The sequence below is a fragment of the Tiliqua scincoides genome, chromosome 5 (assembly GCF_035046505.1).
Source record: "Tiliqua scincoides isolate rTilSci1 chromosome 5, rTilSci1.hap2, whole genome shotgun sequence".
NCBI lineage: Eukaryota > Metazoa > Chordata > Lepidosauria > Squamata > Scincidae > Tiliqua > Tiliqua scincoides.
In genome coordinates, this window is record NC_089825.1 from 84,251,227 (window position 1) to 84,263,822 (window position 12,596).

At 45.3% G+C, this 12,596-nt stretch overlaps 1 protein-coding gene and 1 pseudogene across 3 annotated transcripts; both read right to left on the minus strand.

Moving 5' to 3' along the window:
- Positions 1 to 624: 624 nt before the first annotated feature.
- On the minus strand, positions 625 to 7,003 carry LOC136651499 (keratin, type I cuticular Ha6-like). 3 transcript variants are annotated; one of them, XM_066627963.1, is made up of 8 exons: positions 6,548 to 7,003; positions 5,355 to 5,437; positions 5,049 to 5,205; positions 3,542 to 3,703; positions 3,313 to 3,438; positions 2,184 to 2,404; positions 920 to 942; positions 625 to 743 (listed from the first exon to the last, which is right to left on the minus strand). In XM_066627963.1, the coding sequence occupies exons 1-8, from the start codon at positions 7,001 to 7,003 to the stop codon at positions 625 to 627; spliced, it is 1,347 nt and encodes a 448-aa protein (XP_066484060.1). The 3 variants fall into 3 exon arrangements, with proteins under 3 accessions (XP_066484060.1, XP_066484061.1, XP_066484059.1); XM_066627964.1 differs by lacking the exon at positions 920 to 942 and having other exon boundaries at positions 625 to 760; XM_066627962.1 differs by lacking the exon at positions 920 to 942 and having other exon boundaries at positions 625 to 769.
- LOC136655106 (5S ribosomal RNA) lies at positions 6,408 to 6,525 on the minus strand (annotated as a pseudogene).
- Positions 7,004 to 12,596: the final 5,593 nt, after the last annotated feature.

Genomic DNA, 12,596 nt, shown 5'->3' on the forward strand with positions numbered 1-12,596 from the left:
AATGTTCCCTTCCTTGCAGATCAATCTACAAACCAACTCAGGTAAAAATGGAAGTTCTGTCCGGTTCTTCGTTCATCTTCTTTTGCTTCTGGATTTCAATCCAAACCTGACCAAGATATTTAAGATCATTGTGACAAAGCCTCACAACTTTTGATTTTAAACAGCAGTAGAGGAGGGCAATATGCTAAATTCAGATAATCCCTGGTTAGGATGGTCAGATGTCTGCATGGGAGAGGAAAAAAAATGTAGCCGGGAATTGTGTTTGGTGCTATAATTGGCAAACATGCTTCTGCAAGAGAAAATCACATGTACAGCAGAAGCTACTAAGCAAGGAATGGTGGAAACAGACGCAAATGAAGTACAACATAAGCTATATCCATGCAATAAAGAGGAAGACCAAACGAAGTTTATTGAGAATGCTGACATGGTATCCCAGAGGCTGAAGCAGTATTTATTTGGAAAGGTGATATATGCACCAAAGCACCGAGCTATGAAATCGGTCAAGAAAACAGAGTGGTAGCAGTGAGAGCCCCTCAATATTTGTAACTGTGTGGATGTGCCGATTGATTCTATTGCTCATGCCTGATTGGTATTCTTTTGACATTTTGCTTAGATTTGCTGCTTTTAGAGGGCTACGTGCTGGACTTGTTCTCGAGAGGATATGACCTTTCCATCCTTAATCTCTTCCGTGATGGTGCGGATTTTTTTGGTGATCTGCGGTGCAGGAGCGGGAGGGGAACATTCTGGTACACATGGAACTCTGGGAAACCTGCAGTTGCAAAGATATCAGGGGTGAACATTGCATAAAGGCAGAAAAAATTGAATAATGCATGCATAAGGTGGCTTTGCCAAGCGGCTTTGCCAGTCCCTCTTTTTTTTCTTAATTGTCCCCACCATTTTCCAAGGGCAATGGTGGTACCTTTTAATCTGTATTCCTCCATTCTGTTCAAGAAGGTGATCTTGTAAATCTGAGCTAGAATCAGTGTAAATAGTGATGTACCTGGGGAGGGGGGAAGGGGTGCAAATGCCCTGGGCACCAGGCTTGGGGGGTGGCTGTGAGCCACCATTACTCCCCCTGACAGTTCCCCCCCCCCTGGCAGTACTCAGTTGGCTTGCTGGTATTGACATGCTGATTTGAGGGCCCCCCCAGAGGAGTTCAGAAAGCCAGGGAAGCCATGCACGACCTCCCCAGCCCTCAGAAGGCCTAGTAAGGCCTTCTGGAGGCTGAAAATAATCACTTCCGGTTTTCAGCTGAAAAATGGAAGTGACAATTTTTGGTCTCCAGAAAGCCCTTCAAGGCCTTCTGAGGGCTGGAGAGGCTGTGCATGGCCCTCAAAATGTCTCAGGGGGAGCATTGGACAGGGGAGGCGGGGCGTCACCCCTGGAGATGTGCCCCAGGCAGGGCAGTGGCCAGAAATACCACTGTGTAAAAGGATGGCGTTGGAGCCTTGAATATTATTTACAGTATTTCCCTTTTTTATGGTGACATTAAATATGCACCTTTAAACTGTGAGGCTTTGTGGAAATGTCTTTCCTTCTTTCAGTTTAGGTATGTCTTAATTGGAGATCTGCAGAGCCCCCTTTGCGAAGTCCACTTTTTGTATTGAAGCACTTTTTGGCTCTTTTAAAATCTTCTAGCAGTTTATTCCAAATGTCTTCACTTTCATCTCAAAATGTCCCTTTAGGTAAAGTACTTAGGCAATGTACCTTCCTTCAAAATGGGGAATTTCACCATCAATAGGAGGACCTCTAGTGCTGCTGGTGGGTGGTAGACACTAGTCACATCAAAACTTGATCACAGTTCCTGGGTCAATGCAGACTTCAGCAGCAATTGAGCAGGCGCAGGTCTGAGTTGACCCATCGCAGCTGCTGGGGCTTATCCTGGGGCAAGGGGACAAATGCCCCTTAACTTGAGAAGACCTCCATCAGCCCAAAAATCCCCTGTGAGTTACAGTGGTAGCCACACCAGGGCCACTGCAGCACCATGTGGGGATTTAGATAGGATTGGGCTGTAATTTTCTGTGTGCAGGAAACTTGGGGGAGGACGGGAGGAGTTGCAGTCTGAATTTTCACCAGCCAGCTGAATTGTATATTCCAGATCCAGATTTCTCACCTTAGTGAGAACTAATGTTCACAACTTTTAGACGTCACTTTGCCTAGTAACTCTTTTGGGTTATACTTACTTGCAGTCTTCTCCCTCCAGCAAACACCTGTAAGTGGAGATCTCAGATTCTAGGCGAGTCTTGACGTCCAGTAGAATCTTGTACTCGTGGCTTTGGCGTTCCATGTCCGAGCGCAGGTCAGTTAGCTGAGCTTCAATGTTGCTGATCAGTCCCTGGAGCTGCGCTATTTGGGTGCCATAACGGGCTTCTGTTTCTTGCAGGGTGCATTCCAGAGCAGCTTTCTGATAAGGAAATGGATGCTAAATTGAACGGATGCCCACTGATGCAGGTGAAGGCCGTGCAGGTGTTGGGAGGGAAGTGGAGAGGAGACAGAATGGCATGGGGTGTGCAGAACAGGGAGGATAAGGGGGTGGAGTGGAGGATGGATTGGGCCTGGGAAAGGGGCAGGTTTCGCAGCAGGAGTGCCTGCTGAATTCTAACCCCTTCCTGGGACCGATCCGCTTTCATGGGTCAACACAGACTTGTGCATTCTATTGCTGGCAGCATCTGGGATTTACTCTCTGGCAAGAGAACAAATGTTTCATTACCCCGAGGAGATGTCAAAATGCCAGAATTCCCTTGTGGAATAAAGTAATGCCACGTTGGTGCCATCTACTGCATCACTGCTTGAAGAGTTAGATGGATTGGGCAGTAACAACTCTAACCCAAGGACGTATAATGGCATTTCCCTGTAAAGAATTCAAAAACAGATTCTGGGCACAGACTAAAGAGGAAGGCCATCACTCACATGCTCTGCTGGTAGATACCACTTTATCCAGCTGGCTTGTGCTGGAAACAGAAGCCAAACTGAATATTTGATGTGATCCAGCAAGAAAATTACTATATTCTTATGTTACTATGTCAATAAACAAAAAAGTTGAATTGTTTTATATATGTTTGACATTTCAGAAACTCTCATATATTTAAATATAATAATGAATATTAAGGAATGTCCCAGTAGAGATAGCAGGAGAGAGGAAAGGACTCAATGACCAGATTAGGTCCGATATGTTGGGACCTGCATTAAAAACATTCATGGTTGTATGAAGTGATCTATGTAGACAAGGCAGGGATGTGGAAGATATTAGAAATTCTGGACTACCCAAGGCAAAGATCCTCTCCTTCCACAAATTATCATAGCGACACATACCATGTTCTGTTGGGCGTCCAGATCAATCTCAAGAGCCTGCACTGTGTGTCTCAACTCAATGATCTCTGATTGACAAGATTGCAGTTCTTCACCACTGGAGATCACCTGTTGGTTCAGCTCTTCCATCTGAAAGCAAAAGAGAATGATTAGGGCAACAAGCAGCTCCATTTTAAGGAAGAAACTGTGGTTTCTTTAAGGCTGCTTGGAGAGGTCCTCTCAAGATACCCACCTTAGAGGTGAACCAGGTCTCAACATCTCTGCGATTTTTCTCAGCTAGGCTTTCATACTGACTCCTGATCTCATCTAGGATCTTGTTTAGGTCACATGATGGGGCAGCATCCACCTCCACATTCACTCTGGCCCCAAGCTTCGAGCGCAGAATGTCAGCTTCCTGCAAAAAGGGAAAGTTCATTTCAGTTACGTTGTGAATGAAACGTTTGGTTTCGGTTAGATTTGAAACCCTCTCCCAATGACTTCGAGCACAATCCTATGCATGTCTACTCAGAAGTCAGTCTCGATATAGTCAATGGGGCTTACTCCCAGGAAAGCGTGAATAGGATTGTAGCCTTAGACAAGTTATTTTAGCCCTGCATAGGGCTTGATTTTGAATCAATTAAGACACAGAAATGCAGAATCTGAAAGTGGGTGGAGGGCATGCGCGGTCACAGCGGAGGCTGTGGTGTTTTCTGCAGTGCACAGTAAGGCTGTTTTGCTCAATTGCCACCCCCACACTGCACATCCCTGTTGTGCAGCAGCCAGTGGTGGAGGGGCCTTGGTGGTGGTACGACTGTCTTTACCCTGGTGTATCTAGTGGTACGACTGTACTTCCCAGGCATAGAATTGGGCCATTAGTCTAGGATGTAAATTCAAAGAACTGGCTACTTTGAATATAGGATTATGTGGGTAACCCACATGCTAATTATAAGAAAGTAAAATATATTCAATTAAATGTATAACTTACATTAATTAAATATATTCAATTAAATCTCTCAACCTGCTTAACTTCAGCCACAATCTGGTGTCCATGCAGAAGTCTTTACATTGTAAAGAAGGATCACACTAAAACCCTGGCAAACCACCAGGAATAGGGAGTTCCATAAACCTGGGGCAGCTGCCTCTTGATAATTCATTTGTGATACTGCCTGATATTACAGGATCCTTAATACTATGAAACCCCTGGGGGCCGGGGGATAAGAACAGGCCCTCAGTTTGGCTGTACTTGTTGTAAGAGGTGACTAAACAGCCACCAGGTAGATGGGACTCATTAGCCTGGGAAGGCAGCTCATCTGAGAGAAGGAAAACTCTGATCCCAAACCTCCACTGCCTTGTGGCTACATCCAGTTATGGAAAGGGCTTCAGGAGTCAACCTCGAGGCAAAATCCAGAGCCGGAGTCCCCGAGGCAGTTCATGGCTGAACACAATCACGTTCTGGCAACTCCTGCAACGCCGCTGGAACCAACCGTATTGACCTCTGCCTTACCATTGGACCATTTCAGTGACATGGAGAGGGGGGATTTGCTGCATGGGTAACAGTCTATCCTCCATATCTACTTTACCCAGGCTTTGTGCACTGGAGAGGACACTCTGTTCCAGAACCACCATTCAGAGCACGATACCATAGTCTTCTGAGACTGAAGGATACCAACATTGCCAACAATACTATGATGAAATGTTGGGTGACACTGAACATAGTATGTAACTGTGGCCTTCTTTGCCCTGTTAGTCATTACCCTTACCTCCTCATGGTTCTTCTTGAGGCAAATGAGTTCCTCTTTGAGAGATTCAAGCTGAGCTTCAAGGTCCGATCGGCATAATGTCAATTCATCCAGAATTCTGCGCAGGCCATTGATATCAGCCTCAACACTTTGGCGAAGAGCCAGCTCTGTCTCATACCTTTAGAACAGGAAATGTAAAAACAAAGCAACAAGCATTCTGATCATTGTAAAAAATAATAATTAAAGCAAGAAATCATCATTTGTAGGGGGGGGGGGGGAGATGGTTTTCAAAGTTCTTTTCCTCCAGAGTGAATAAGTTGGACTTACTTGGTCCTGAAGTCATCAGCAGCTAAGCGAGCATTGTCAATTTCCAAAACCAGCCTGGCATTTTCTGTCTTGGCACACAGGATCTGAACAATAAATCAGAGAATGATGTGATTCTCACACAGAGAACAACATCCCTTATTCTGATATGACTTTTCCAAAAAACCTGGGACAGGAAGATCCCTGAAGCAGCCAATTCAGAAATGGGAAAAAAAAAAAAACAGGGATGATGTCAAAATATTCCCCAAAATGTACCACCAAAGTGCAATCCTATGTATGCCTAATCAGAATTAAGCCTCACTGAGTTTAATGGAACTTACTCTAAGGGACGCATGTATAGGTATTGCAGCCTTAGTGTCTATATTGATTTGCCCAAGGTCACCCAGTACGTTCCTGGCTCAATAGGGGCAGGACTTGATCAACTGCAGGTCTTCTCCTGCAGTTATCAGAGCCATTAGCCTTTAAGGTGATCTACAATGAGAAAAGGGGCAAGAGACAGACTTTAACGTCAGATATTTTACTTGACGAATTGCAATGACAGATTACCCCAAGTGTAGGAGGTAGCATAGAAAGATGCATATGGGACAACAAAGGGGCTGATGGAAAGTGAGAGGGAGATGGCGTTTGCACTTCTCCTTTAAGCAGATGAAGAGTTGAAGCAGGATTAGATCGACAATACTCCATATTTGCCTATTGCCAAAACTATTAAAAGCCTTTAACAAAGATCAAACCAACTTTTTTTGTGTTTAATCCCATACCTTCATCCCCAACTAAATGAAGTCTAGGAATAACTGTTTCTTCATGTTCATTCTTTACTACCTTCCCCATTCCCCACCACCAGTTCCTTGACCATCACAAAGATGATAATCCCCCTGGAGTAGGGGGCTTGCCTTTTTTGCTTATGCTGTATAAGCAAAGGTCCAAGTTAAGCACTTGAAGCTTTCAATGAAGCTTTCATTGGGATTTCATTAGGATTTCAATGAAGCATGTGCTTAATTTTGCACTTTGACTGGGGTGTACCCAGCGTTCATTATAAAACAAGAATGGTGCTTTATAAACACATAGTAACAGTATTCCCAGGCTGTCTCCCATCCAAGTACTAACCAGACCTGACCCTGCTTAGCTTCCAAGATCAGACAAAATTGGGTATATTCAGGGTAGTATGGCTATAGACATAGCAATGAAAGGACTGTTACCTGATGCTGTAGCTCCTCAATGATCTTGTAATAAGATTGAAAGTCGATGCAAACATAGGGGACTTGGCATTCGTACCATTCCCGGATCTTGCATTCCAAGTTGGCGTTTTCCTGTTCCAGGCACCGCACTCTCTCCAGGTAGCTTGCCAGGCGGTCGTTCAAGCACTGCATCATTTCCTTTTCATTGCAACTGAGAATCCCTTCATCGTGCCAGCCATAGCTCCCAACAAACCCTGGGCCAAAAGAGGTGTTTGGTGGGCAGATGCTCGGCAAGCAGCTTCCAGATCCCAGCCTGATGGAAGAGGATGAAATACTTCTGCCGCCATGGGCGAGGCTTGGTGCTCTGCAGGAACTAGCAGAATGGACTGAAGAAATTCGGGTGATCCCTCCACTTGGGCCACCCAGTCCCTTGACCGAGCTGGAAGAGATGGTCTGGGCATAGTACTTGGAAGCCATAGTGCCACTCAATAAGCTACACCAGAATTACTTTAGCAGATTTCCAAAACAGCTCAGTTCAATAGCCCAAATTCCCAAAGTGAACCTGTCATTCCCCGTTAGAGCATTTTTATACTCCACTTCCTGGGTGTTGGCAAGTCACATCGGCTGCTTTCTCTTGGGAAAATTCATGCCAACTTTCTTATGCTCATCCCATAGCTTCTTGTTTAATGACCCATCAGTAGGCAACTTCCTCATTAAAAAAAAATGGCTTAGATGTCGAGGCTCATCACCGGCGATTCTTCGTCATTTATGATGTTCGTTTTATAGCATCATCAAAGGGAACTTTCATCATAATTAAGCAGCGGTTTTCATTAGTGGAGCGTGGGGATACGTGGTGTTAACCTGCGCTAGAAGTTGCTGTTTTCTTCATGTGAGTGTCTGGTACTGACAGCCCAACTGTAAGCATATTTATCAAGTATAAGCCCCCACCCCCTGAGTTTAATTCACTTCTTAAGTGCTCTTGTGACTGCTTGCCTCAAAAACACGAGATTGCCCAAACAGCCTCCTGCCCTTAAGATGTTCCTTCATAAAGGCAAAATGGGGAGCTTTGCACTCATTTCATTTCTCATTCTAGCCGCAAAAGCCATAAGGGTGGAGTGGGCTTGTGGAGTAAGGCTATGTAGCAGTATGCCATTTGGAAGGGATCAACGGTGGATCACATGGTCTTGTAACTCCATCACAGCACAACTTCTGCGCAGGAAGGGGCAGCTGTTCAAGCTTCCCAAGTGGCAAACTAGTGGCGACTATATATTTATTTGGAACCTGGGGTGAAGAGGTCATCAGGTAGAACTAGAGAGAGGTGAGCACTGCACAGCCCTATAGTGTGCTTTAGAAACAGATTTCAGAAAGCATTTTGCACAATGTATGGAATTCACTACTGTGGGATGTGGTGGTGACCACTGTCTTATAGCCTAGTCCTATGCAGCCACTGCACTGAGAGTGTAGGGCCTTTGGCTCAGTGTCTGCCAAATCCAATGCGCTGCTGTGGCGGAGAGGCCACTGAGGGGGATGAGTCGTGTAAGGCTTTCCTGTTTGTTCTGCTGCAGCAGAGCCTCCGTGGGGCTCCTCTGAAACATGTTGCCAGCTCTGCTGCTAGCATAGCGCTTCACAGCCATTGGGGTTGCGTCTGGCTTGGGAAGGGGTTTCAGGATTCAGTGACTGCCGACTTCACCTCATCGTGCTCAGTCCCACCCTGTTCTCTGCCTTTTTTCAGCCTCTCTGCTGGCAAGGTTGTGCCGGTGGCCAACCTGCACCTCTTTGATGGTGGTGTGCAGGCCTGTGGCTGCTTCCCTGATGTCCATGCAGCACCTACTGGTGGAGGGGCTAATATGATGGCAGGACTGTCTGTGCACGAGTGTATGGAGTGGCACGCTGGCATTTCCACTTGTTAGGATAAGGCCTGTAGATGGTATGGTAAGGAAAGTAGATAAATTCATGGGTTCTAAATCTGTCATTGCTATTAGCTATGATGGCTTAATGGACCTTGAAATTCAGAAGTAATTTGGCATTGGATAGTAGTTGCTGGGAGATAACAGAGAAGAAGGGCCCTTTTCTTCATGCTTTTCTGGTGGGCCTCCTGGCATCATCTGGTAGACCACTGTAGGAAACAGGATGCTGGAATTAGAAGAACATTGGTCTGATCCAAGAAGGTTCTTTCTGTGTACTTAATGTTTATGGAAAATATATGAATTCCCCCTTAATACTACAGTACCAAGCACTGTACAGTCACAAAGAAGTGTTCTTATTTAGCTCCTCCACCAATTATGGCACACCAGCCCATTGGAGACTCACCAAAGTCCAAGCTTGAGTATTTTGGGATTCAAGATTAAGTCATGAAAGGGCTGGAAACTTTCTAAGAACTGGATAAAATTTTATTTGCTGGGTTGTTTTTGGTTTGTTATTTCGGTTTTTAAAATGCTTTTGTTATCTGCCCTGCATCTGTTTCAGGATGAAATAGGGTATGAATGTAAGAATAAATATAATGAGGCAGCGTGAGTGTCATGTATTTGACTGGTCAGAGAGGAATGTCCCTCTGATCTACTGGCTCAGACAAGAAGTGTGCAAAGTAGAACCTGGAGGAATTCATGCCTTCTCTAGAGAAGAATGCCTCCCATTTTGAGAACTACTGATCTGGTTTGATTCAGTATTATCCCAACACAAGAAATCCTATATTCTTGAGAGGTAGCTGTCCATCCTGCTGTTAGAACCTGGTAGTCCTGAACCCAGATCTTTGGATTTAGCTGCTATCTCTTTTGTCGCTGCACCACATTCATAGTTCTGATTAATTCTCCCCCCCCACCGCTGTACATGTGCACACACATGTTGCTTCATGTTACTGATATATGCAGAAATACCCATGCCTTTGCTCTTTCACTGATTTTTTAAGTCACTGATAATCTGAAGTTGTCCTACAAAGAATATTTATCAGGTACAGGTTCTCTATATCTGATAGGTTAACGCATATTGGGCAAACTCTGTTGCAACTCTTCATGGGGAAAAAGAGAAGATATCTCAAGATCTGGGTTGGAAGCCCATATCTTGGCTCTGTCTATCAGTTCCAACCTACTAACCAGAGCGCGCTCTCTCTCTCTCTCTCTCTCTCTCTCTCTCTCTCTCTCTCTCTCTCTCTCTCTAAGAGAGAGCTGTGCAGGTTAAATTTTCAGCTTTTATCATTATCTTTTTGAAAAACTCTCAGGGAAGGAGATTCAACAACCTTCCTGGGCATATTGTTCCAGTGCTGAACTGCTTTCACAGTTGGGAAGGTCTTCTGAAAAAATATATATATATATTTTCAGAAGACCTTCCCAGGGAGGGACTTGTTGCCAGGAATGTGTTTCTCCTCTTCTTTCTAATGTAGTCACTTGAAATTCCTGGCAACAAGTCCCTCCCTGAATCAGGTTTTCCCTAGGCTAGATGATGGTGGATAAAAGAGCCATGGAGGAGACTGTTGTAAGGGAGACAGAGAGTTCTTTGAATTCTGTAAATCCTCCTATGGACTTTGCATTGGTATCCTTTCTTCTGTGCCAGACAAGATACATGTTACCATACAGACCTGTCAGGTTTAGTGCCTGTTGTGTGTGTGGGGGGGGAATGAGACGGGATGGGATGGCTATTGACCTATGTAAGCCAGAAACAGCTGAAGAGCTAGTGGTAAGGCTGGCCCATCCATGATGGGAACGATGATGTTTACATCAAGCAACGAAGTGGGAAGAGCAACAAACAGGTGCCCGCCATTGCCGTTGACGCCTCCCAGTTTGCTGTCAACACAGCTGGCCGCCATATCTTGCTCCTCCCTCCTTGAGGGCACTTTAAACAAAGCAGGAAGTGTGGAGTGCCACATGTTCTGCACTTCCTGCTTTGTTGAAAAGGCCCACACAAAGGAAGGAGCAAAGTGAGAAAGCGGGGGGGGAGGGAGGAAAGATCCTTGCTTTCTGAGTGTGGGGGTGCAAATTGGCGGCAGTGGGGAGGGTTGCACTTTTGGCCTTCCTCAGGCAGCCCAGTAGCTTCAGCTGGCCCTGGTTGGTGGCTTATTTAACGAGAGATGCATTCCTATCTCATACTATTCTATGAATCTTTGTCTTAATGGCAGGAAAATGTGCTAACAAATGAAAGCTGCAGGTAGGGGGGGAGAAGGACTTGACACCTGTTGTTTGCATAACTCTCCTTTTATAGACTTGTTTTATTTGCTTCTCTGGTTAAAATTTCAGAAGCCTCTTAAATCTTTATAAGCTTCCCTCTTGACTTGCATAGGTGCGCATTCATTTCTTGGGCCTTAACAATGGAAACCTGAATGCTCAAGTCTGGTTTGATCTGCCGTTTAACTTGTTCGCATCTCACATGTTGTGATTCAGCTTAGGTACAGTTTTTGTTGCTGACAACATTGCGGTCTCACTGAGGGTGTGAGCCTGTATCTGAACTGTGCCACTTCTGATGGCAAGTGGGTGCTCCTAAAATGGAAGGCCCCTGCATTAAATATAATCCCTCCACAGAAAACTAGATGTTAGAGGGAAGTCAATTACCAAAAGAAGGTCAGTCCTTCACGCTGATCCTATCAAAGTCTCATTCTACCTGCACATAATCTCTTATGTACCTTTACCTCCCAACAGAGCCTGTTAGCTATTGACAAATAGGCCAGTAAAAGATAACACATAACCAGGGGACAGCCGCTAAAATTGAGTGTTGGGAGAGTTAGAACAGACAAAAGAAAATATTTCTTTACTCAGCGTGTGGTTGGTCTGTGGAACTCTTTGCCACAGGATATGGTGATGGCGACTGGCCTGGACGCCTTTAAAAGAGGATTGGACAAGTTTCTGGAGGAAAAATCCATTACGGGGTACAAGCCATGATGTGTATGTGCAACCTCCTGATTTTTAGAAATGGGTTATGTCAGAATGCCAGATGCAAGGGAGGGCACCAGGATGCAGGTCTCTTGTTTTCTGGTGTGCTCCTTGGGGCATTTGGTGGGCCGCTGTGAGATACAGCAACCTGGACTAGAAGGGCCTGTGGCCTGATCCAGTGGGGCTGTTCTTATGTTCTTAAGATCGAAGGGATACAATTTTCACATTTTAAAACAAGAATGCACATAAGTGAATGGAGGAGCATTTATCTTTTTCTGGTCATTCTATTTCTGTCCACTTTCAATGGAAACTAAAGCATTTCAAAAGGCTATAAAATTGGATCCGTGAACAAATTTGACACGATTTCACATGAACGGAGTCAGGATTGTAGCTGGAATGCTCACTGCAAAAAACAGTCATACCTTGTTTGAGACTGCCCAGTGCTTTCGTACTATATTTAAGCTTCCGTGCACAAATGTAGACTATGAACTTCAATTCATATTTCATACTCCAGTTGTAGGGTGTGTTCTTTGCCCACTCTTTATTTGTAGGTCTCGCCTTTATCACCTCCATGTTGGCAACCTTTAGTCTCGAAAGACTATGGTATCGCGCTCTGAATGGTGGTTCTGGAACAGCATCTAGTGTGGCTGAAAAGGCCAATTCGGGAATGACAATCCCTTCCATACTGGGAGCAAGTGCAGTCTGTCCCTGGTCTGTCTCCCTGGCTATGGGCCTTCCTTCTTTGCCTCTTTGCCTCAGTCTGTTGGCCAAGTGTCTCTTCAAACTGGGAAAGGCCATGCTGCACAGCCTGCCTCCAAGCGGGCCGCTCAGAGGCCAGAGTTTCCCACCTGTTGAGGTCCACTCCTAAGGCCTTCAGATCCCTCTTGCAGATGTCCTTGTATTGCAGCTGTGGTCTACCTGTAGGTCGCTTTCCTTGCACGAGTTCTCCATAGAGGAGATCCTTTGGGATCTGGCCATCATCCATTCTCACGACATGACCGAGCCAACGCAGGCGTCTCTGTTTCAGCAGTGCATACATGCTAGGGATTCCAGCTCATTCCAGGACTGTGTTGTTTGGAACTTTGTCCTGCCAGGTGATGCCGAGAATGCGTCGGAGGCAGCGCATGTGGAAAGCGTTCAGTTTCCTCTCCTGTTGTGAGCGAAGAGTCCATGACTCGCTGCTATCTTGTTTTTTTCTGTAGTATGTTATGTTA